At 44.9% G+C, this 24,077-nt stretch overlaps 1 protein-coding gene across 7 annotated transcripts; it reads right to left on the bottom strand.

Moving 5' to 3' along the window:
* Positions 1 to 317: 317 nt before the first annotated feature.
* On the bottom strand, positions 318 to 24,077 carry PARK7 (Parkinsonism associated deglycase). Of its 7 annotated transcripts, none has more exons than XM_025364594.1 (7): positions 23,995 to 24,077; positions 22,795 to 22,901; positions 20,250 to 20,351; positions 16,273 to 16,332; positions 14,683 to 14,752; positions 7,841 to 7,927; positions 318 to 711 (listed from the first exon to the last, which is right to left on the bottom strand). In XM_025364594.1, the coding sequence occupies exons 2-7, from the start codon at positions 22,882 to 22,884 to the stop codon at positions 551 to 553; spliced, it is 570 nt and encodes a 189-aa protein (XP_025220379.1). In that variant the 5' UTR covers positions 22,885 to 22,901; positions 23,995 to 24,077; the 3' UTR covers positions 318 to 550. The 7 variants fall into 7 exon arrangements, with proteins under 7 accessions (XP_025220379.1, XP_025220387.1, XP_025220404.1 ...); XM_025364602.1 differs by having other exon boundaries at positions 23,937 to 24,070; XM_025364619.1 differs by having other exon boundaries at positions 24,022 to 24,060.

Here is a 24,077-nt window from a genome sequence, read left to right as displayed (position 1 = left end):
CCCAGGCTGGTCTTGAACTCCTGGCCTCAAGCAATCCTCCTGGCTCGGCTTCCCAAAGTGCTGGGATTACAGACATGAGCCACCACACCCAGCCCTCATAGGTATTTTTTAATAGCACATTAAAAACACACAGCTAATAAGCAGAGAAAATAATAAGCCTCTTAAAATTCTGCTTGTATGCCTTTCCTCCTTGCTGTGTAAAATGTGTTCACTGTTGTTCTATTTCAGTGCTATAGGGACAGTTAAGAGCTACAAATGAAGGTGATACGGAATTAAATTTCACAAAAGAAATGAGGGACAAAACAAGGAATGATCAGTAGTTTGCTAAATGCCCTGTTTATTCTGCAAACAAGGCTTAGAAATGTATAGACACAATTTGTAGGCTGAGAAATCTCTGTGTAGTTGTGAGTTCACAACTATACTTCCGCAAAAGCAGTAGTGACAGCCGCTTCTGAACACATTAACCTACCATTGTTTTGTTTAGAGCGAACATAGTGAGAATGGATTCCTAATGGCCTGTTTCTCTAAGTGATCATCACAGTTCGCTGCTCTAGTCTTTAAGAACAAGTGGAGCCTTCACTTGAGCCGCCACCTCCTTGCCGTTCAGGGCTTCAACAATTGCAAGTGCAAACTCGAAGCTGGTCCCAGGCCCCCGGCTTGTAAGAATCAGGCCGTCCTTTTCCACACGATTCTCAGAGTAGGTGTAATGACCTGCAAAGTAGAAACAGAAAAGGTGACATTCTAATGGGCTATGTGATGAGAAAGACGATTACTTACCAATTCAATTCACTATGACAGCATGTGAACCCAACCTGCAGGTTAGCCATTCAAAAACATTTACTTGGCACTCCAAGCTCTTAGAAGCCCCCTACAAGAGTATTTTTAAAACTGCAGAGCAAAAGGTGAGAGAAACCACTGTTAGAATGAAACAAATATGTGTAAGTTAAATGCAGCTGCTAAGACTTTAAGTGTCGGGGGAGATGTCAGTGAATGACAGTTACTCACATCACTATTTTACAACAAAGCTCCAGTGTCAATTCTGAAGTGCCAGGGAAAGGATGAGGGGATGCGGCAATGCTGAAGGCAGAAGCCACCCTGATCAACATGTGGCGGCACGCACACCCTCTGATGCCTCAAAAACAACCACAGCACAACATACTGGAGGCGGGTATGCATGTGTGTGTGCGTGTGCAGGTAGAAAGCACATTCACTCTCAAGGACTACTTTCCTTCTGCATCCCCGCAACCCCTGTGCCAACCAGTTGGCTATTTCTTGGCAAATATAACATCTAAACTGGGATTCTTGAGCATGGATGCCCTGAGCTCTGCCCCTCCACAGCAGGTAGTCACCAGCCTCTCCACTGCACACAGAGCCTAACCTCTCCCACTATACCCATCCCTATCACTCTCCCACCTGGAGCTTCCCTTACTGAATACAACAGGTTCTCTCCTGCTCCAGGATGAGCTCAAGGGCTGCTCCCTTCACCCATAGACCAGCTCTGGGTTCCCACTTTCTTGCCCCTTTGGTTTCAGCATCAACAAAAATCCCTCAGAGAGGGTATCTGTGACCACCCCCACCTTCCCAAATTACGTTCCTCTGTTGACTCTATCACCACATCCTATTTACTGCCCTCCCAGCATTGATACAATCTATCACAATCTATAAACATTTCATTTCCTTGTTTATTGTTTACTCTTTAAAAGGGCTGGGCCTTCATCAGTCCCTGTCTGGCCAATGATATCCATGGCACACAAGAGGCGCCCCTGAAGTGTAGGTCAAAGGCACCAAACACCATTCTCGACTGATCTCTTTTCTCCACCTGTCCCCTGCTTTAAAGAGGAAGGATCTCTGCATGATTATAGCTCTCCCTTCTGGCTGTGCACCCCTTCAACCCATGCCCAGCACCCAAAAGCTCTCTCTCCAGAGTGTGAAGCAGGGCACAGCCAGTTCCCCATGGAAAGCCCTTGACAACTCTCTCCAGCACCAGATCACGCTGAACTCCATGTCACAGGGCATGGAGCCCTGTGCGGTCCGGCCTTCGCACAGAGACTGGGCTGGGACCAGAAGGGAGATGGAAAGGAACCTGCTGTCTGGGTAGAAGCTGGTGGTGCCTGCACTAAGCTGGTGACAGTGATCCAGAGGAAATGGAGGTTTGAAATGAAGGCCTAGGTGAGGAGGCTTCAAGGATGACTCCCAGCTGCCTATCCCAGGTGACTGGATGATGGTGACACCACTTAGTGATGTGGGGACACAGAACAGATTTAGCGGAGGGGAAGCGACAAAGCTCCTCTGTGAACTCCTGCTCTATCCTGATGCACCTGCCACACAGGCAGGCAGGTGGCTCTGGCCACTAGAGCTCAGTGCAGACCTGGGAACACCCCGAAGGCACAGCTTTCTCTTCTTCTTCTGTTCCCAGTGCCAGGTACTAAGGAGGAGCTTAGGAAACGTCTGTTCAATGAACACACATAAAAATTCATCCGAAAACCTCCCTTCAACAGAAGCAGAGTGCTTCTGCTGTATTAATGAGCTTTTGAAACCACACAATGTTCACTTCTTTTCCAAGGAGATTAACAATGGCTACAGGAACTTGTCTTACTGTCATTAGAAACCAAGCCACCGCTGGTCGAAGGCAGTGAGTTATCTCAATTGATCGTTCACAGGCAGTTACTCCTTGTTCTACTCTTTCTCCTCTTCTCACTACTGTGCTTGACTAATCTAAAAAATTTAAAAAATCAGGTCACCCACCAAAATAAATGAATAGAGTACATTAAAAATTTCCAATTTAACTATTCTAGAGAAAAAGAGGATCCCTAGTTTGAGGGGAAAAGGTTTATTATAATCTGGCCTCATTTACTGATGGTTAAACCAGGCCAAGACCACTTCAAATGATAACCTAGAAACTGGGTGGGCTAGGTCTTCCAGAGCAACGGTGAGATGCACAGCTGAGAGTGGGACAACACAAGGCACAACTGTAAATGGTTCACTGAACAGTATCTTTGTGGCTAAAACAGTGCAAATAGGGTTTAAACTGGTTAAATATGCTTAAAGGTTATACGGTTCTTGTCGGACTTTTAATCGGGAAAAGCAAAAGGTTTAAGGTTGCCACCTGCATCAACCTAGTGGCGAAGACAGCACACACATCCTGTCAGCGCTAGGAAGGCATTGTGCAAACTTGAGGGTGGAACTGTGACCCTACAGTGAATTCAGATTTTACACTTCCCATTCCAACCAGCAGAAGGCATTGATTTTTATTTCTTTATTTTTTTAAACCAGACTTGAAGTCTTAAAGTCTCTTCAGAGAAAAAGCAATGGGAAGCCGGGCGCAGTGGCTCATGCCTATAATTCCAGCAGTCTGGGAGGCCAAGGCAGGTGAATCACCTGAGGTCAGGATTTGGAGACCAGCCTGACCAACATGGTGAAACCCCGTCTCTACTAAAAAATACAAAACAAAAAAAAAATTAGCTGGGCCTGGTGGTGGGTACCTGTAATTACAGCTACTCAGGAGGCTGAGACAGGAGAATCACTTGAACCTGGGAGGCAGAGGTTGCAGTGTGCTGAGATGCGCCACTACACTTCAGCCTGAGTGAGAGAGCAAGACTCCGTCTCAATTAAAAAAAAAAAAAAAAGTTGGGGGGCTGGGCGCGGTGGCTCACGCCTGTAATCCCAGCACTCTGGGAGGCCGAGGCAGGCGGATCACAAGGTCAGGATATGGAGACCATCCTGGCTAACACGGTGAAACCCCGTCTCTACTTAAAATACAAAAAATACGCCAGGCGTGGTGGCAGGCGCCTGTAGTCACAGCTACTTGGGAGGCTGAGGCAGGAGAATGGCATGAACCTGGGAGGCGGAGCTTGCAGTGAGCACAGTGAGCGCCTGGATGACACAGCGAGACTCCGTCTCAAAAAAAAAAGACAATGGGAGGGCACAGGACACAGGTCAGCAACTACGAGTCAGGGCCGAGGCCAGGTTACTGCTTGCTTTTGCAAATGCAGCTTCACTGGCACAAAGCCACCCTGCGTTTTTAGGACTGTCTGTAGCTATTGTGGAGCTGCAACAGTTGACTAGCTGCCAGAGAGCTGAAGTCCCAGAAAGCCTGCAATATTTACCACCTGGCCTTTGGGGAACAGTCAGCTGACCCCTGAGCAGAGTTCTGGGTTCAAATCCCAGGTCTGCCATTTGGTGGCTGTCTGACCTCTCAGAGCTTCACTTTTTGGTAAAATGAGAATGACATCAACCTAGCAAACAAACAGTACTCAGCAGTGGTGGCATGCAGTGGCGTACAGAGGCTAGGGGAGGGCAGTTTTTTCACCAACAATCCTGAAGCAGGTTTATCCTCAGGCAACGGACAAGGAAACAGGCTCGGAGAAACTAAGGAAACCTCCCACAGTGAGTAGGGAAGCTGAGGGCCACCCCAAGATGCCAGGCTCCAGAAACCCTGCTCTTCAGTGCTCAGGTATGGGACCAGGCATGCGGATGCCATCAAACAGTGGACAAATGAGAAATGGAATCACACATTACACTTATAACTGACTTATTCTAAAATCGGAGGAATTAAAAGATTATGGGGACTGAGGCTGGTAGCACACACCTGTAATTACAGCACTTTGGGAGAGCAAAGTGGGAGGGTCATTTGAGCCCAGGAGTTTAAGTACCACCTGGGCAACACAGTGAAACCCTGAATCTACCAAAAACAAGAAAAAAGAAAAAAGACTATGGCCTTCAGATGGGATTGCTTATCTGAGGAGAAACTGTCACACTGATCTTTCAAGTTCACAATGAGGACAAGGGCCTCACCCAGAGCAGACTCCCAGGTGATGACTGCAGCCCTACCTCTCAAAGTGTCCTGAAGGGGTAGACATTTCAAGTATCCACTTCTTATAATAGAGGTTACTGACTAAATCCAACACCTGGTAACTTAAATGTGTGTGGGAGCCTTTTGCTACCACAGAGCAGGGGAGGGGCAGGAAGGCAAAACTGGATGCAAGGCAGAGGGCTGGGCTTGAGATCTGGCCTCAGTCTCTCCTTGTTTGTGAAGCTAGGATGATGCCACCTGCCTTGCTGGGCACTGGGGACCAGGAAGCTCCACCAAGATAACGTAGGGGAATCTGCTTTGTAAACTCCGAGTGTGAGCATCAACAATCTGGTATTTTTCTATGCCTGACCAACCTCAGTGTTTTTGAGGCACTAAAGGAAAACAGATGCAACAGGTACACCTTCAGGTAGTGCAGGAGGGCGCTCTGCTTGAGTCTTCCCTCTGAAGACATCACAAAGGGAGCCCAGTTCTGTTCTTTCTACTTCTTTCAACCCTCTAAAATCCTTCCATGAGTTTAAAGTAAATTAAATTCCTACATTTAAAATGCCCAGAAACCAGAGCCTTTTTTAAAAAGTACTAATTATTATTATTTTTTTTTTGAGATGGAGTCTCGTTCTGTTGGCCCGACTGGAGTGCAGTGGAGTGATCTCGTTCACTGCAAGCTCTACCTCCCCGGTTCATGACATTCTCCTGCCTCAGCCTCCCAAGTAGCTGGGACTACAGGCGCCCGCCACCACGCCTGGCTAATTTTTTTAGTATATTTAGTAGAGATGAGGTTTCACCGTATTAGCCAGGATGGTCTCGATCTCCTGACCTCGTGATCCACCCGCCTTGGCCTCCCCAAGTGCTGGGATTACAGGCGTGAGCGCCCGGCAAAAAGTACCAATTTTCAGATAGTTATAATGATAACACAGTATCTTTCCAGCAACTAAAATGAAACCATAAGCAGGGCACAGTGGCTCACATCTATAATCCTAGTACTTCGAGAGGCCAAGCCAGAAGGATTGCTTGAGGCCAGGAGTTCAAGACCAGACTGTGCAATATAGTTAGACCCTGTCTCTACAAAAAAATTTAAAAATTAGCCAAGTGTGGTGGTTCATGCCCATAGTTCCAGCTACTTGGGAGGCTGAGGTGAGAGGATTGCCTGATCCCAAGACGTGGAGGTTACAATGAACTGAGATCACACCACTGCACTCCAGCCTGGGTGACAGAGCAAGCCTCTGTCTCAAATAAATTAAATAAATTAACAAACCATGGATTTTCAGGAAAACACTGCTCTGGATCAAATGTAAGTGTATGTAGAATGTACAACAGCAAGACAGAACCCTCATGTAAACTATGGACTCTGGATGATGATGTGTCAATGTGGGTGCAGATTCTGGTGCAGGATGTTGATAGTAGGGGACGCTATGCATGGCCAGGTGCAGGATGTTGATAGTAGGGGACGCTATGCATGGCCAGGGGCGGGTGGCTGGGGAGTGGGTAGTGGGTGAAGGTAGACAGGAATTTGGCTGTGAACCTAAAACTGCTCTAAAAAAATAAAGTTTAGTAATTAAAAAACATGCAGTATAATGAAAAGTGCATCACTTTTAAAAGGGAGCTCAGATATGCTCACAACGGCATTCAGGGATGTTCATTACGGCATGGTTTACAAGGGCAAAAGCAAAACACCACCTCCATGCCCACCCCCAGGAGAAGGTTACACACAGCACGGCATATTCTAACACTGGACTAGCAGCTGCACTTAATGAGAATGAAGCAAATCTAAATCTACACATGCTGTTAAAAGATAACATAAGATATAATGTTAAGTTAAAAAAAAGCAAGCTGTAGAACAACACATTTAGTAGATCTCATTTTAGTTAAAAGAAAAAGGATAGTATGTATATAGATAAAATTCTATAGTTATACAAGAAACTTTTTTTATTTTTTTGAGATAGGGTCTTGCTTTGTCCCCCAGGCTGGAGTGCAGTGGTGAGATCACAGCTCACCACAGCTTTGACTTCCCAGGCTTAAGCTATCATTCCACCTCAGCCTCCTGAGCAGCTCCAACTACCAGTGTGCATCACTACGCCTGGCTAATGTTTTTTGTATTTTTAGTAGAGATGGAGTTTCACCATGTTGCCCAGGCTGGTCTCGAACTCCTGGGCTCGAGCGATCCACCCACCTCAGTTTCCCAAAGTATTGGAATTACAGGCGGGAGCCACTGCGCCCAGTCTACAAAAAACTTGTGGTGGCACATGCCCGTAATCCCAGTTACTTGGGAGGCTGAGGCAGGAGAATCCCTTGAACCTGGGAGGCGGAGGTTGCAGTAAGCCGAGATCGCGCCCCTGCACTCCAGCCTGGGCAACAAAGTGAGAGACTCCATCTCAAAAAAAACAAACGAACAAACAAAAAAACACACAAGCATATGGGCTGGGTGTGGTGGCTCACGCCTGTAATCCCAGCACTTTGGGAGGCTGAGGCAGGCAGATCACGAGGTCAAGAGTTCAAGGACGGGTGTGGTGGCTCACACCTGTAATCCCAGCACTTTGGGAGGCTGAGGCAGGTGGATCATGAGGTCAGGAGTTCAAGACCAGCATGATCAACATGGAGAAATCCCATCTCTACTAAAAAACACAAAAATTAGCCAGGCATGGGGGGGCGCACCTGTAATCCCAGCTACTCAGGAAGCTGAGGCGGAAGAATCGCTTGAACCCAGGAGGCGGAGGTTGCAGTGAGTGGAGAATGCGCCACTGCATTCTGGCCTGGGCAACAGAGCGAGACTCTGTCTCAAAAAAAAGTTGGAGACCAGCCTGACCAACATGGTGAAACCCCATCTCTACTAAAAACACAAAAATTAGCTGGGCGTGATGGCATGCACCTGTAATCCCAGCTATTCAGGAGGCTGAGACAGGAGAATCACTTGAACCGGGGAGGCAGAGGTTGCAGTGAGCCAAGATCACGCCACTGCACTCCAGCCTGGGCGACAGAGCGAGACTCTGTCTCAAAACACAAACAAACAAACAAAAACAAGCATATACTTACCTCCATTCATCATTTTGTCTTTAGCAAGAGGGTGTGTGGTAACTTTACTTCCAAAACCTATTTCATGAGCCAACAGAGCAGTAGGACCTAAAAATAAAAATAAAAAGATCTAAGTGCGGATATAGAAAAACCCCACGTTTAAAAAATCACAATAGTGCCTGGCACAGTAGCTCCTGCCTGTAATCCCACCAAATGGGGAGGCCTAGGTAGAAAAACTGCTTGAGCCCAGGAATTTAGCATCAGCCTGGGCAACACAGACCCCTTCTCTAACAAGAAAAACTGCAACAGCAAAGTATTCTTCAAAATCAAGAGGCTCTTACCAAACATACAGCTACGATTCTGAAATGAAACACTTCCTAGTACGAGAGATAAAGTATGTTTATAACAAACAATTTGCTGAGCACATCTGGCAAAAGCACAGAAACTCAAAATACTTCAATAACCATTTACTCAAGAAGATTTACCTTGATACCAGCAGAGCATACACAGATAAACAATATGCTCACCTCTCTCACATCCCCCACCCCCAGAACAGGGACCACATATACCAGGAGTCCGAAGGAAAGGGAGGATTACTGTGGGGCAGGCTGAACTTCTTACCTCACTCTTAGTAAAAGGAAAGACTTAGTTACATCCTAAAGGCAACTGGTACTCTCTGAACTTCTGGATTTTATTGCTCTTTTATAGTTTTATTTTCTATATGAAAATGGGAAATTAGGCCAGGCGCGGTGGCTCATGCCTGTAATCCCAGCACTTTGGGAGGCTGAGGCAGGCGGATCACGAGGTCAGGAGATCAAGACCGCTGGCTAATATGGTGAAACTCCATCTCTACTAAAAATACAAAAAATTAGCCGGGCGTGGTGTTGGGCACCTGTAGTCCCAGCTGCTTGGGAGGCTGAGGCAGGAGGATGGCATGAACCCGGGAGACGGAGCTTGCAGTGAGCCGAGACCGCGCCCCTGCACTCCAGCCTGAGCAACAGAGCGAGACTCCATCTCAAAAAAAAAAAGAAAAGAAAATGGGAAATTAACACTCATTCATCCACCTGTCCATCCAGGTATACCAGCTGGTAGGATTAAAATCGACAGCACACTGTCCCTGAAGGAGATAGCCTGTGAAGTGCCTGGAAGTGTGAGATATAAAGGCACTAGCATCACTTTACGAAAGCTACTTAAGCAAAGAACCTCATGGAAGTGTCAGTTAATGAAGTCTTTCCAAATTGACAGGTCCTAACTTGAGATTTTTATTTAAATGTATTCACTGAAAATGGCCAACTTCAGGGAGGGTCACAAGCATATTGCGTATGTAATAGTCCTCAAATAAGGATTAAAAACAAAGATTTCATATACTTTTAATTGTTATTTCATCTTAAAGCTTTTTACAAAGTATTCATTCTACCTTTTCTCTCTAAGCCGCACATATAAACATTGTAAAGCCTCACATGACACTTAGAAGGATGTTTCAGAACAGCACCTTGACTTTGGAAACACTTAGGGTGCCCTGGATGGCTAAGATCCTACGGCACAGTCTGTACACTTTTAGTGTCAGCAAACTTGAGAGGTCTTGGTCTTACTGACCTTTCATTTTTCAACAAGACTCCAAGGAAGGAGTTATATAATATACCCACAGGCTACTCAGACTGTAACTGTTACAAACAGGAAGATCACACAAATACTACCTAATTACATAAGCTTTCTGCCTAATATCAGGTGTCAGTTTCAGACCAAGTCCTGATTTATAGCTCTTAAATCAAAAGCCTCAAATGTCTCTTTTCCACGTTACTTTTTACACACAAGACAGCTATGTATGGTAGCAAAGTTTTAAAGTCTATAAGAATTGAATAATAATTTTTATTTGAATGGATTTATAAATTGCTTTTAATTTTTATTTGGTAAGAGTTTAAGAAGAAATTCCTACATCATCTTGTATTTTAAAGTAAACTTTAATAGATGATTGTACAGTGAGGAAAGTGATCAGTGAGAATTTTTAGGCTGCTCCCTTCAATGTGGTAATAAAATCACTGCTACAATGATGTGCATAAATTTACGTTACAGTTGGATGCAGGAATTTACTGATGTCTTTCTTACTCATCATGGTAAGCTCATAACTACTGTTTTCTGGGGCTTCAGAACCCTATTTGGAATATTGGAGAAGAGACGTTTCACTCTCCTAGGACCTGGGATTCTGATGGATGAAAACTCTGCACTCTGCACTACAGTGCAGAGCGTGCAGCTGACCACGTCCCCTTCTGCAGCCAAGAGCGCCACCCTGTGGTGACTTGCAAAATGACCACGTCTGCCAACTCCCCAGCTCCTCCAGGTGGCCAAGACCTTGTTTCCAGAGGCCTTATTCCTAGACCTGGGCATGTCAGCTGACAATTGTCCACTCCTCCAACTCCACACTTCCTCTGCCTCCCCCACTCAAAGTAAACTCATTTAATTTTCTTCTCAACATAGACTCCCTTCCAATTTGCCTTCCTCATTCACTCAATATTAAGGACTAGGCTAATATTCTTTGTGTTCAAAATGTTTCCAATTCCTAACTGCAACACTTCAGAATAATCCTGGCTGAGCATAGTGGCTCACGCCTGTAATCCCAGCACTTTGGGAGGCCAAGGTGGGCAGATCACGAAATTACGAGTTCGAGACCAGCCTGGCCAACATGGTGAAACCCCGTCTCTACTAAAAACACAAAAATTAGCCAGGCATGGTGGCAGGCGCCTGTAATTCTAGCTACTCGGGAGCCTGAGGCAGGAGAATCACTTAAACCTGGGAGGTGGAGGTTGCAGTGAGCCGAAATTGTACCACTGCACTCCAGCTTGGGCAACAAGAGCAAAACTCCGTCTCAAAAAAAAAAAAAAAAAAATCTTATTTTTCTGTTTGCCAATTTAAAAGATCCAAATCTCTTTCATCACTCCTCTTTTCCATTCCCAAAACCCTCATCTCAATTCGCTCAGCTCATCATCACATTTTTTCCTATTTTTTGTGTAGTGCCCACAACAGTGGTGCAGGATATTCAATGGTATAAACACACTGCTAGTGTGTTTTCCATTTTTACTTTATATACATATATATATATATATATATATATATATATATATATATATATATGTTGTGTTTTTTTTTTTGAGACGGGAGTCTCGTTCTGTCGCCCAGGCTGGAGTGCAGTGGCATGATCTTGGCTCACTGCAAGCTCTGCCTCCCGGGTTCACGTTAGTCTCCTGCCTCAGCCTCCTGAGTAGCTGGGACTACAGGTGACCGCCACGACGCCCGGCTAATTTTTTGTATTTTTAGTAGAGACGAGGTTTCACCATGTTAGCCAGGATGGTCTCGATCTCCTGACCTCGTGATCTGCACGCCTCGGCCTCCCAAAGTGCTGGGATTACAGGCGTGAGCTACCACCCCCCTGGCCTATTTTTACTTTTTTTCTTAAGAGACAGAATCTTACTCTGTCATTTAGGCTCAAGTGCAGTGGTGTGATCATCACAGCTCACTGTAACCTCAAATTCCTGGGCTCAAAGTGATCCTCCCACCTCAGTCTCCTGAGTAGCTGGGAATACAGGTGTGCACCACCACGCCAGGCTGATTTTTTAAAATATTTTTTTGTAGAGATGGAGGTCTCACTATGTTGCCCAGACTGGTCTTGAACGCCTGGGCTCAAGTGATCCTCCTGCCTCAGTCTCCCAAAGTGCTAGGATTACAGCTATGAGCCACCACAGCCAGCCTGTTTATTTTTTAATGTTGATTTTAATTATTATAAGGCTCATGCTTCTTGGCATGGCATTTGATCTAGCCTCAGCACAAAACAGTGAGCCAGATGAGGTTGATCTTTTTTTTTGTTGTTGAAACGAAGTCTCGCTCTGTCGCTCAGGCTGGAGTGCAGTGGCACGATCTTGGCTCACTGCAACCTCCGTCTCCCGGGTTCAAGTGATTCTCCTGCCTCAGTCTCCCAAGTAGCTAGGATGACAGACATGTACCACTATGCCCCGCTAATTTTGTTATTATTATTATTATTTTATTTATTTATTTATTGAGATGGAGTTTCGCTCTTGTTGCTCAGGCTGGAGTGCAATGGCGCAATCTTGGCTCACTGCAACCTCCACTTCCCAGGTTCAAGCAATTCTCCTGCCTCAACCTCCCAAGTAGCTGGGATTACAGGCATGAGCCATCATGCCCAGCTAATTTTGTATTTTCAGTAGAGACAGGGTTTCGACATGTTGGTCAGGCTTGTCTCGAACTCCTGACCTCAGGTGATCCACCCGCCTCGGTCTCCCAAAGTGCTGGGATTACAGGTGTGAGTCACCGCGCCCGGCCGTGGCTGATCATTTTGCTACTTTTGTGGCACAGGACAAACTGATTTGCGGTTTTTACTTTCAGCAGAATCATAAGGAAACAAACTCAGCCCAAACTCTTAACTTTCTTCCTTTGGTCAAAGCATCTAGGACTGAGGCTTGCTTCACAGCAGCAGAGCCAAAGAAAACCAAACTCAAGGATCTGTGACTTTCTCTCCAAAGAGGGGTACACCTGCTTGGGCTGCAGTGACTGCAGTGCCCTTTGGCAGAGATAACTACCTGAGCCTCAGGGCAGGTCAAAAGGCTAGTGATGAGTCTTGTAGCAAGCCCATGTACAAGACCTGCCAGGGTGATCGACCGCTGTGGTTCTTCCCAGCCCCTAATGCCAGGGTTCTCAAACATTTAGGTCTCAAAATCCCTTTAGCTTTTATGTGGGTTATATCTATGAACATTGCCATATTAAAAATTATTACTTTTTTTTTTTTAGATAATCTTGCTCTGTCACCCAGGCTGGAGTGCAGTGGCGCCATCTCGGCTCACTGCAACCTTCGCCGCCTGGGTTCAATAGATTCTCCTGCCTCAGCCTCCTGAGTAGCTGGGATTACAGTCACGCACCACCATGCCCAGCTAACCGCCCAGCTAACTTTTGTATTTTTAGTACAGATGGAGTTTCACCATGTTGGCCAGGCTGGTTTTGAACTCCTGACCTCAAGTGATCCTCCTACCTCAGCCTCCACAGTAGCTGGGATTACAGGCGTGCACCACCACGCCCAACTAACTTTTGTATTTTTAATAGAAATGGGATTTCACCATGTTTGCCAGACTGGTTTTGAACTCCTGACCTCAAATGATCCGCTCACCTCAGCTTCTCAAAGTGCTGAGATTACAGGCATGCGCCACCATGCCCGGCCAATTATTACTATTAATGGCAAAAACCACAATTACTTTTACACCAACCTAATAAAACTGGGAAATTTTTAAAACACAGTAATAGATGCTCAAATGATGGTATCATCCCACTCTGATGTCACTCCTGAAAGACTGAGAAGAAAAAAGGCAAACAACATTTTGTTTGAAAGACATGGTCTCAATCTGTTGCCCAAGCTGGAGTGCAATCATAGCTCACTGCAGCCTCTAACTCTTGCCCTCAAGCAACCCTCCCATCTCAGCCTCCTGAGTAGCTGGGACTACAGGTATGCAGCACTGTGCTCGGCTAATTGTTTGTTTGTTTGCTGAGATGGGGTCTATGTTGCCAAGGTTAGTCTCAAACTCCTGGCTTTCAAGAGATCCTTCTGCCTTGGCCTCCCAAAGTGCTGGGATTACAGGCATGAGCCACCACACCTGGCCCCTCAGTAGTATCTGCTTTGACCTTGCAAGTGCACCAAAAGAACATTGAGAACCACTGACTGAATGTATCAAGTCCCTAGGACCTCTGGCCCGAAACTTCTTTTAAAAAGCCTACTGTGTTGAACAACATAGCAACATGTTTTGATGTTGATGTTTACCAAACCATCCATTCATTCATTTATTCATTCACTCTTCTGACAAATATTTATTTATTTTATTTTATTTACTTATTTATTTTGAGGCGAAGTCTCGCTCGTGTACCCCAGGCTGGAGTACAATGGCACAATCTCGGCTCACTGCAATCTCCGCCTCCTGGGTTCAAGCGATTCTCCTGCCTCAGCCTCCCAAGTAGCTGGGATTACAAGTGCGCACCACTACGCCCGGCTAATTTTTGTATTTCTGGTAGAGATGGGGTTTCACCATGTTGGCCAGGCTGGTCTCGAACTCCTGACCTCAGGTGATCCGCCCACCTCGGACTCCTAAAGTGCTGGGATTACAGGTGTGAGCCACCGCACCCGGCCCTGACAAATATTTAATGAAGACCTACACAACAAGGAAGGTGCTGGCAAAAATTACAGCATGGGAAAAAACCAAGATGGCAGAACATCATCTGATATGAAAGCAACAAGAATGGATTTTAAAATGGCTATGAGAAAATAAAATATTACTAGGATACAAAGATGAGGGACATCTGTGAAGCACCAAACGTCCTTATTCTAAGTTGTGTGGCAGATAATGCGGTGCCCAAGATAACTCGGCAGTGAGAGAATCAGAAACGCCCGGAAGCCAGCAGAAAGCACCACGGCGCTTCTGAATCTGCAGGGCAAGCACAGGGCAGAGCTGCTGCGTTGATGTTTGACGGATTCTTGCTGACTGTGTGCTGGCACAAAGACTTTCTGGCACAGAGACCTGCTGTAACAAGCTGTTTACTGAATTCCAGAGGGCCTTATTTTCCTCCGAGGTCAACCAAACACGGAAAACACTAAGTTTCATAGCACGTAGACCAAAGGCATGGAGAGGCAGAAAACGGAACAACTGTCCTCATTTCTGAAATGACACCAACTTCATGCCACCCAAACTAAATACACCAACATAGACACCCTGCATGCTTTATGAAGGGGAAGAGCTATTTGAAATCAAACCACCGAATGAAAGGCTACCCCACCCACCAATGACACTGCAACACAGGCTGCCCCTGCACGTCACCTGCACAGATGGCGGCTATCAGGCCCTTCCGGTTTTCCTGCTCCTTCAGTATCTCCTTCACGGCAGCAGACTAGTGAAAAGAAAACCAAAAATACATCAAGTTATCATTAAGCCACTAACCAATCACTCACTAGGAAACTTTGGAAGAATTTGATTTTAGCTTAAACCACAAGCTCTCTGACCTATTTTCCAACAATATTTCTAAATCATTGGTATAAAAATGATCAAAATGTGTCTATATTATATTATTAAACCCAAGCAAGGCATTTCTCATAAGAGAAACGCATTCCTCCACATTTAAAGATCAGAAGAAAGAAGCAATTTGACCCTTGCCATTTTGTACTCCATGGAGAAACAAACAGGAGGAGGGAATGTGGTGTTTTGGGTGTTTTCAGATGGCAAATAGAGGAAGAAAATCTAGCAGGAAATGATCCCTCATGTCTGACTCAACCCACTTCTTGAGTGCTTCTGGCAGCCCCAACTCTGCCTACTGGTGTGCCCCTCACCCTGGCCTCTGACTCCTCGCATACAACTTAAAATGAGGAACAGTGGTCTCTGCTGATGGCATTTGTCATTCCTGCTGGCAGCCCTAGCCCCACAGCCTCCCCCATTTCAGACTTTGAGTAGACAATTTGCCCTTCCCAAAACACAAAATCTGATCATTCTTCTGCTGGTGGAAAAAAACTAAATCATCTTACTTTGGACTGTATTCACCGAAATCTGTTCATAACGGTTCCACCAATTCAGCTTACTTCCATGGCAATTTTTTTTTTTTTTTTTTTGGATAAAACAGGTTCTTGCTTTGCTGCCCAGGCTAGAATGCAGTGGTGCATTCACAGCTCACCGCAGCCTCAAACTTCTGGGTTCAAGCCATCCTCCCACCATAGCCTTCCGAGTAGCTGGGACTACAAGTGTGCACCACTGTGCCCAGCTAATTAAAACAAAAATTTTTGTAGAGATGGGGTCTCGATGTGTTACTTAGGCTAGTCTCAAACTCTTGGCCTCCAGCAATCCTCCTGCCTCAGCCTCCCAAAGCACTGGGATTATAGGTGTGAGCCACTGCGCCTGACCTCCAGAGAAAATATTAAAAACGTGTTTTTGAGGCTGGGTGTGGTGGCTCATGCCTATAATTCCAGAACTTTGGGAGGCCGAGGTGAGTGGATCACGAGGTCAGGAGTTTGAGACCAGACTGGCCAACATGGTAAAACCCCGTCTCTAATAAAAATACAAAAATTAGCTGGGCAAGGTGGTGCGTGCCTGTAATCCCAGCTACTCGGAGGTTGAGGCAGAAGAATTGCTTGAACCCAGGAGGCGGAGGTTGCAGTGAGCCAAGATTGTGCCACTGCACTCCAGTCTGGATGATAGAGCAAGACTCTTGTCTCAAAAAGAAAAAAAAAAAGAAAGAAAGAAATTTTTGAGTTAATGCTACAACACCATTTTGTTAATTTTAGTTGTTTCTATTTTTTTTTCACAGCCTCCTCCCTGAAACATCTGAATAATAACAAAATCAACAGAACACAAGCAGATGCTGAAATTCTTTAGTTTTTTTCCCCCCAGCTTTATTGAGGTATAATTGAGTAGAATTTTTACCTCAGATAAATTCTGTGCACCCAGATTACCTCCTGGTAGAACCACCACATCATACGGTCCCTGTAACAGTTTAAAACATAAAGAAAACAAAAACATTTCATTTCAACTGTGCATTAAAGTGACAGTCCAGTAACACTTCCCTATTTTAAATGTGGGAAGCACAGGAGATAGCCTAAATATCTGCCAATAGAACAGTTAAATAAATTAAGGTGTATCCATATGACGGAATGTTGTTTTAACTAGCAAAAAATGCAAAACACCTGTATATAGTGACATGCAAGGATGTCCACGCTGCAGAGTAGCAGGGGTAGTATAATCTCCTTCCTGTAAAAGACAATGATATATGTATTTATGTGTAGATATATGTGTGTATGAGTACAATCATCACAAGCACCCCCACCTGACATATTGTGTACACAGGTAGTCACACACCAAGGAAGACACTCTAGTTGCTAACAGGAGTAGTGTGGGATGGGGCAGAGGTAGAATGAGAATAGGACACTTAACATTTTGACTTTACATGTGTCTATATTGTTTCAATTATTGTTCAATAAGAATGTACATGAGCAACTTAAAAAATTAATAGAAAAACAGGCCAGGCACGATGACTCACGTCTGTAATCCCAGCACTTTGGGAGGCCGAGGCGGGCAGATTACCTGAGTTCAGGAGTTCAAGACCAGCCTAGCCAAAATGGCTAAACCCCCATCTCTACTAAAAATACAAAAATTAGCCGGGCGTGGTGGTGCACACTTGTAGTCCCATCTACTTGGGGGGCTGAGGCAGGAGAATCGCTTGAACCTAGGAGGCAGAGGCTGCAGTGAGCTGAGGCTGCGCCACTGCACTCTAGCCTGGGCAACAGAGTAAGACTCTAAAAAAAAAAAAAAATTAATAGAGAAACACATTTTAAGTAAAAGGCACAATTTTTTTTTTTTTTAACATTATGAAAAATGTAACGGGGGAGAATTTGAGTATCCCCCCCTAAAAAAAATCCTAGAAATCTAATTAATTTCAAACTTCCTGAAATTACAAAATGGAAATTGTTTTAACAATACTTTAGGACTTCTTATTTATTTATTTTTATTTTATTTTATTATGTATTTATTTATTTATTTTTGAGACAGAGTCTTGCTCTGTCACCCAGGCTAGAATGCAGTGATCTCAGTTCACTGCAACCTCCATCTCCCGGATTCAAGCAATTTTCCTGCCTCAGCCTCCCAAGCAACTGGGATTACAGGCACCCACCACCACACCCGGCTAATTTTTGTATCTTTAGTAAAGATGGAGTTTCACCATCTTGGCCAGGCTGGTCTCGAACTCCTGACCTCGTGATCCACCCGCCTTGGCCTCCCAAAGTGCTGGGATTACAGGCGTGAACCACTGTGCCCGGCCAACAATACTTTAGGACTTTAAAAAGAGGTTAAAAAAAAATCTAGTCATTAAACAAATTACAAAATAAAAATGTATTATGTATTTAGTGCAACCTATAAAATTTTTTGAGAGACAGGGTCTCATTCTGTCACCTAGGCTACAGTGCAGTGGTGCAATCATAGCTCACTATAGCCTTGAACTCCTGGACTCAAGCAATTCTCCCACTTCAACCTCCCCTGTAGCTAGGACTACAGGCATGCACCACCACAGCCAGCTAATTTTTTTTATTTTTGTAGAGACAGAGTCTCACTACATTGCCCAGGATGGTCTCGAAACTCCTGGGCTCAAGTAATCCTCCTGCCTCAGCCTCACAAAGTGCTAGGATTTCAGGTGTGAACCACTGTGGCTGGCTTAGAATCCCTTTTAAGACCATAAACATCCTACTGTTGATTCAAAACCAAGCAAAGCTCAAAACTCAAAAGAAAATGTGTAAAGTATAGAATTAATTTTACCCCTTTTAGAATCTGCACTGAAAAACAAAAACACACAAAAGGTAACACCACTTTCTCAAAAAACTATAGTAAACAGAACTACCATATGGTCCAGAATCCCACTACTGGGAAAGCAGCCAACGGAAAGGAAATCAGTATACTGAAGAGGCACCTGCACCCCCTTGTTTACTGCACCAATACTCACACTAGCCAAGACATGAAATCAACCTAGGTCCAACAACAGATGAATGCATAAAGAAAGTGTGAATATGGCATTTATACACAATGGAATACTATCCAGCCATAAAAAAGAATGAAATCTTGTCATTTGTGACTACAAGAATGAAACTAGAGGACATTATATTAAGTGAAAGAAGCCAGGAACAGCAAATTAAACACTCCATGTTCTCACTCATAAGTGAAAGCTAAAAAAAATTGATCACATAGAAGTACAATGTAGGACAGAGGATATTAGAGGCTGGGGAGGATAGAAGAAAGTGGGGATAGGGAGAGATTTGTTAAAAGATACAAAATTATAGCTAGATAGGAGGAATAGGTTCTGGTGTTCTATACCCCTGTAGAATGACTGTAGTTAACAATCACAGCTTCAAATAGTTAGGAGGATATTGAACGTTCCCAACACAAAGAAATGTTTGAGATGATGGATATGCTAATTACTCTGATCCAATCACTATATATTATGCACGGAAACATCACGCATCCCATGAATATGTACACTTATTATCTGTCGATTGAAAATAAAGGTAATCACTGTTTTAAAATGGCCAGACACCATATGACACAAACACAAATGAAAAAAAAATTATTACTATTATTTTTGAGACAGGGTCTCGCTCTGTCACCCAGGCTGAGGGCAATGGCACAATCACAGTTCGCTGCAGTCTCAAATTCCTGGGCTCGAGCAATCGTCTGAGTCCAAGTGATCCTCTTGCCTCAGCCTCTTGAGTAGCTAGAACTACAGGCGTGCACCACCATGCCTGGCTTTTAACATTTTTAATTTGCAGAGAAAGGGTCTCACTATCTTGCCCGGGGTGGTCTCAAACTCCTGGCCCCAAGTGATCCTCCCACTTTGGCCTCCTAAAGTGCTGGGATTACAGGTGAGCCACTGCACTTGGCCTGGAATATTTACTTCTGCTTGTCATTTTTAATTTGTTTCAACAAATCATATGTAAATACCAACAGTCTAATTTTCTACAATCCAGTAATGAAAAATCTGAACTTATTAGAAAGGATTAAACTTCTTCCTATGTATCTGAGGACAGCACAGGGAATCGCACTCCAGGTTCCTCAGCAGTGCACAATCAGCCATTCGTGAGCCAACTCTGCCTCCTTTCCCGCCATGACTCTGCTGTCAGAGGGTACAGTCCACACTCCTGTCACCCTGCCTGACGATGGAGTCTGCAAAAGCGCCTGTGGGGGAGCATGTTTCTGAGGAAAGGGATGCTAGCTTCCAGAAGTGTCCATCGTCCTTAAACGTAAGAGTCATAATTCTAAAGATACTGAAAAAGGAACACAACTAAAGTGGAACTCTGAAAGTATCATTAGAAAAAAGAATAATGGCCGGGCATGGCACATGCCTGTATTCCCAGCTACTTGGGGGGTTGAGGTGGGAGGATTGCTTGAACCTGGGAGGTTGAGGCTGCAGTGAGCTGTGACTGCACCACTGGACTCCAGCCTAGGGGACAGAGCGGGATCATGCCTCTAAAAAAGAAAAAAAAGAATGGAAAATGTGGCAGTTGATTTATAGCAGGTAAAAATGTGTAATAGGAGGCAAAGATGCCTATGTAAGCCGGAAGAATACTGATGGGAGAACAATGCAGCCATCCATCTAAGCACCAACTCAACCATCTCGCCACACGTCCAACCGGCCACCTATCTACCCAGCCACCCACCTACTGAGCACATTCAGTATCAAGCAATTGCCACATTCTATGGATACAGAATAGAAAGACAAAATCCTCACCCTCTTAATCTGTCAGGGGAAGACATTCAAGCAAAATCATTTTCTAAAATGAGTCTGTGCTAACAACAGTCTTAGACATTTCAAGAAACAAAGAAGCCGTATGAAGGAATACCTCCATGTATGGATTACAAACCTCTTTTTTTGCATCTTCAAGACTGGCATCAGGACAAATGACCACATCACGGCTACACTGTACTGGGTCTTTTCCAGCCAGACCTGCAACGGTGACCTTAATCTACAAGAAAGATGTTATCATAGTTAAGAACACTGAAACATAAATTCAGAGTAACACTGTCTTTAAAAAAAAATAGAGATGGGGTCTCACCCTGTCACCTGGGCTAGAGGGCAGTAACACAATCATAGCTCACTGCAGCCTCCAGCTCCTGCGCTTAAACGATCCTCCTGCTTCAGCCTCCCAAGCAGCTGTGATTACAGACATGGGCCACCACACCCAGCTAGAGTAACATTTACACAGCTGCCCTGTTTGAAAGTAACATGGTAGGAAATACTGCACCACAACTATATCAAATGTGAACTAATACATTGGCTAAATATATTTAATAACTAGGTCTGCCCTGGTTTGCCTGGACGGACTCTACTTATAGCTGCTGCCCTGTCCTGTGTGACTGGACATCCTTTCTCCCACAAACGTTCTGGTTTGGGTGACCAGTTATATGATCATCCTGTTAATAACTCACCTTGCAAGTTTACTGTTGCCATTTAAACCTCATGGTATTTTTGTAAAATAGAAATGCAAGTCAAAACAATGAAATACTGCTTTATCTTTCAAAAATTTTTAAAGTCAACAATACCAAGAGCTGGCACTGGGAAAGTGGGAATTTTCCTACATTGTTGGTGGGACTACAAACTGGGACACTGGAGAGCAACTTGGCAAAACCTAGTCATGCTGACTATGGGCAGTCCTTCGGCCTAGTAATTCTACTTTTAGATATATAACCTCAAAAAACTTCCACATATTTGCACAAGGAAACCAACACAAGAATACTTATTACAGAATTGTAATGCTGTAATTAGAGGAATGGGTAGATTATGGCATTCAGTGCAACATCAGGCAGCAATTTTAAATGAATAAACTAAATCAACATAATGTCTTCATTTCTGAGAACCAGAGGAGTATAGGGTTAACAGACTCTGGGGCCAGGCTGTCTGGGTCTGAGTTCCGGCTTTTGGACTTACTGTGTGACATGGGTACATTATTTAATGTCTTTGTACCTCAGTTTCTTCAACCATAAAATGAGGATGGCGATATCTAACTCACAGGGTTGTTGTAAGGTTTATCAGCACTTAGAATGATGCCTGGCACAGAGTTAGTTCTACTTCAGTGTTCACTATTGTTAGAGAGAGAGAATATATAAACATGCAAAATGAGAACCACGGTCAAACACTACCTTAAAGGCAGGTGCGGTAGCTCACACCTGTAATCACAGCATTTTGGGAGGCCGAGGCGGGTGGATCATGAGGTCAAGAGTTCAAGACCAGCCTGGCCAAGATGGTGAAACCCCGTCTACTAAAAATACAAAAAATTAGCCAGGCATGGTGGCGCGGGTGCCTGTAATCCCAGCTACTTGGGAGGCTAAGGCAAAGAACTGCTTGAACCCAGGAGGCAGAGGTTGCAGTGAGCCGAGGTCGCACCACTGCACTCCAGCCTGGGCGACAGAGCGAGACTCTGTCTCAAGGAAAAAAAAAAAAAAAAAAAAAGACATGCATGCATGGATACACAAGATTGCGAGGACAGCAGTTATCTTTAAGGAAGGAAGACAGGGCATAGGACTGGAGAAATTTACAAAGGAAGCTTCAACTGTATTTCTTCGAAGCATTTGTTCCTTAAGAAATGAGTCTGAGGGGCCGGGCATGGTGGCTCACGCCTGTAATCATGGCACTGTAAAAGGCTGAGGCAGGCGGGTCACTTGAAGCCAGGAGTTCGAGACCAACATGGTCAACATGGTGAAACCCCATCTGTACTAAAAATACAAAAATTAGCTAGGTGTGGTGGCGGACACCTGTAATCCCAGCTACTCAAGAGGCTGAGGCAGGAGAATGTGTTGAACCTGGGAGGTAGAGGTTGCAGTGAGCAGAGATCATACCACTGCAGTCCAGGCTGGGTGACACAGTGAGACACCATCTCAAAAAAAAAAAAAAAAAAAAAAGGAAAGAAATGGGTCTAAGGACAGTGCAGCGGCTCACGCCTGTAGTCCTAACACTTTGGGAGGCCTGAGGTAGGTGGACAACTTGAGCTCAGGAGTTGGAGAGCAGCCTGGGCAACATGGCAAAACTCTGTCTCTACAAAACATACAAAAATTAGCCAGGTGTGGTGGCATGCATCTGTAGTTCCAGCTACTTGGACGGCTGAGGTGGGAAGATGGTTTGAGCCCAGGAGGCAGAGGCTGAAATGAGCCGAGATCCTGCCATTGCACTCCAGCCTCGACAACAGAGCACAAAACAAAAAAGAAATGGGTCTGAAGGAGACATGGCAAGACATCAACAAGCACTAAATGGGGGCAGTGGATCAACAAGTATTTATTCTTATGTAATCTCTGAAATTTTGTGTATATTTGAAATCTTTCATGAAGCACTTTTAACACTATTTTATTCAAAATGATTTAAAAATCCAAAAACCATTTAAAACACGAATGGCTAAAAATCGATGTGGGACTTACCCCAGCTCGCCTCATGACATCTACAGGGATGACCGTCTCCATTTCCTCTGCTCCTTTAGCCAGGATGACCAGAGCTCTTTTGGAAGCCATTTTTATATGTTTAAAGGCTTAAAAAAAAAAATTTTTTTTTCAAAAAACTTCCACTGCAACCCTGAGATACCCCAAAATTTAAAGTTTACGAGCATTTTCAAGCAGAGTAAGTACTTCCTAGGGAAATGGTTCTCACAGACAACTGAATACGAAAAAAGCAGCAGGGTAGTTATCTTAACGTTCATTTGTATAGTTTCAATTGCTCTGAGATGCAAACACAATGAGGCTGCTCAGAGGTGTAGTATTGCTTAGATTTTCTTCTACCATGTTCTCTTAAATTCAGCTTTAATAATATGTTGCAAATGAGATTTTCTAAAATACGTGGGTCTCTTGCATTTCACACAATGTACGTGGGATTTTCTAAAGTACGTGAGTCTCTTGCATTTCACACAATTTCGTGGGATTTTCTAAAGTACGTGGGTCTCTTGCATTTCACACACCGCGGGGAGACGGTCTTTTTTGAAGTACTGTTTCAGAGAAACGACTAAACTGAATTTCATGGGCAAAAATTTACATAGGGTCCTTCGCAATTAACCTGTAATTTTTTGGAGGGGATTTTTGTTTTCTCAGTTCCAATAACTGTACTAAAAAATTGTGTGTGGGGGTCAACAGTGTTAAATGTCGGAGCACTTTATGACTGAGAAAGATGGAAATCCCCTCACTGAAGTCAACCCAACTACATTCTGTCTCTCCGTGCAGAGTTCTCACTGCAAACGACAGCTACTCAACGAGGTTCCCAATCTTTTTTTTTGCCTATTTAGAGATTATCTGGAGGATTTACCGTCCAAGCAAAACACAGTTTAATAAAAACGGTTAGCCAGTTCCATGCCGGCGAGAGATGAGGCAGAAGATTCTGGACGCTTCAGCGTTGCCACCACGCTGGCGGTCAGTCAAGTCCAACGCCAGCGACTGGGCCCGACTGGGAGGCTGGAGGCGAGGGCGGCCCAGACCCAGGCCCCGCGCCGGTTCTGAGCCAGCGGGACACCGTCCAGCGCCCCCACGCCGCCCAGCGCCACGGCCCACACACGCGCCGCGCCCCCGCTGGCCCTGACCTGCACCCCGCCCTTCTTCCTGCAGACGCAGCGCCCCGGCCCTTAGGCGACCACTCACCCCACACCAGGCTGAAGGTGAACGCACGCCAGCACGCACGCGCGCCGCCCGGCCTCCCTCAGCCCCACACTGCGCAGACTCAC

The sequence above is a fragment of the Theropithecus gelada genome, chromosome 1 (assembly GCF_003255815.1).
Source record: "Theropithecus gelada isolate Dixy chromosome 1, Tgel_1.0, whole genome shotgun sequence".
NCBI lineage: Eukaryota > Metazoa > Chordata > Mammalia > Primates > Cercopithecidae > Theropithecus > Theropithecus gelada.
Note: the sequence above shows the minus strand (reverse complement) of the source record. Positions and strands in the feature narration are given on the sequence as shown.

Bases quoted from the DNA above. Each gene is read 5' to 3' on its own strand.
- PARK7 (XM_025364594.1), bottom strand. From the start codon at position 22,884: ATGGCTTCCAAAAGAGCTCTGGTCATCCTGGCTAAAGGAGCAGAGGAA. The intron at 14,753-16,272 runs GTAAAAATTCTA...TCTTTTCACTAG, and splicing joins GTGCACAGAATTTATCTGAG to TCTGCTGCCGTGAAGGAGAT. The intron at 712-7,840 runs GTAAGTATATGC...TCTACTTTGCAG, and splicing joins AGACAAAATGATGAATGGAG to GTCATTACACCTACTCTGAG.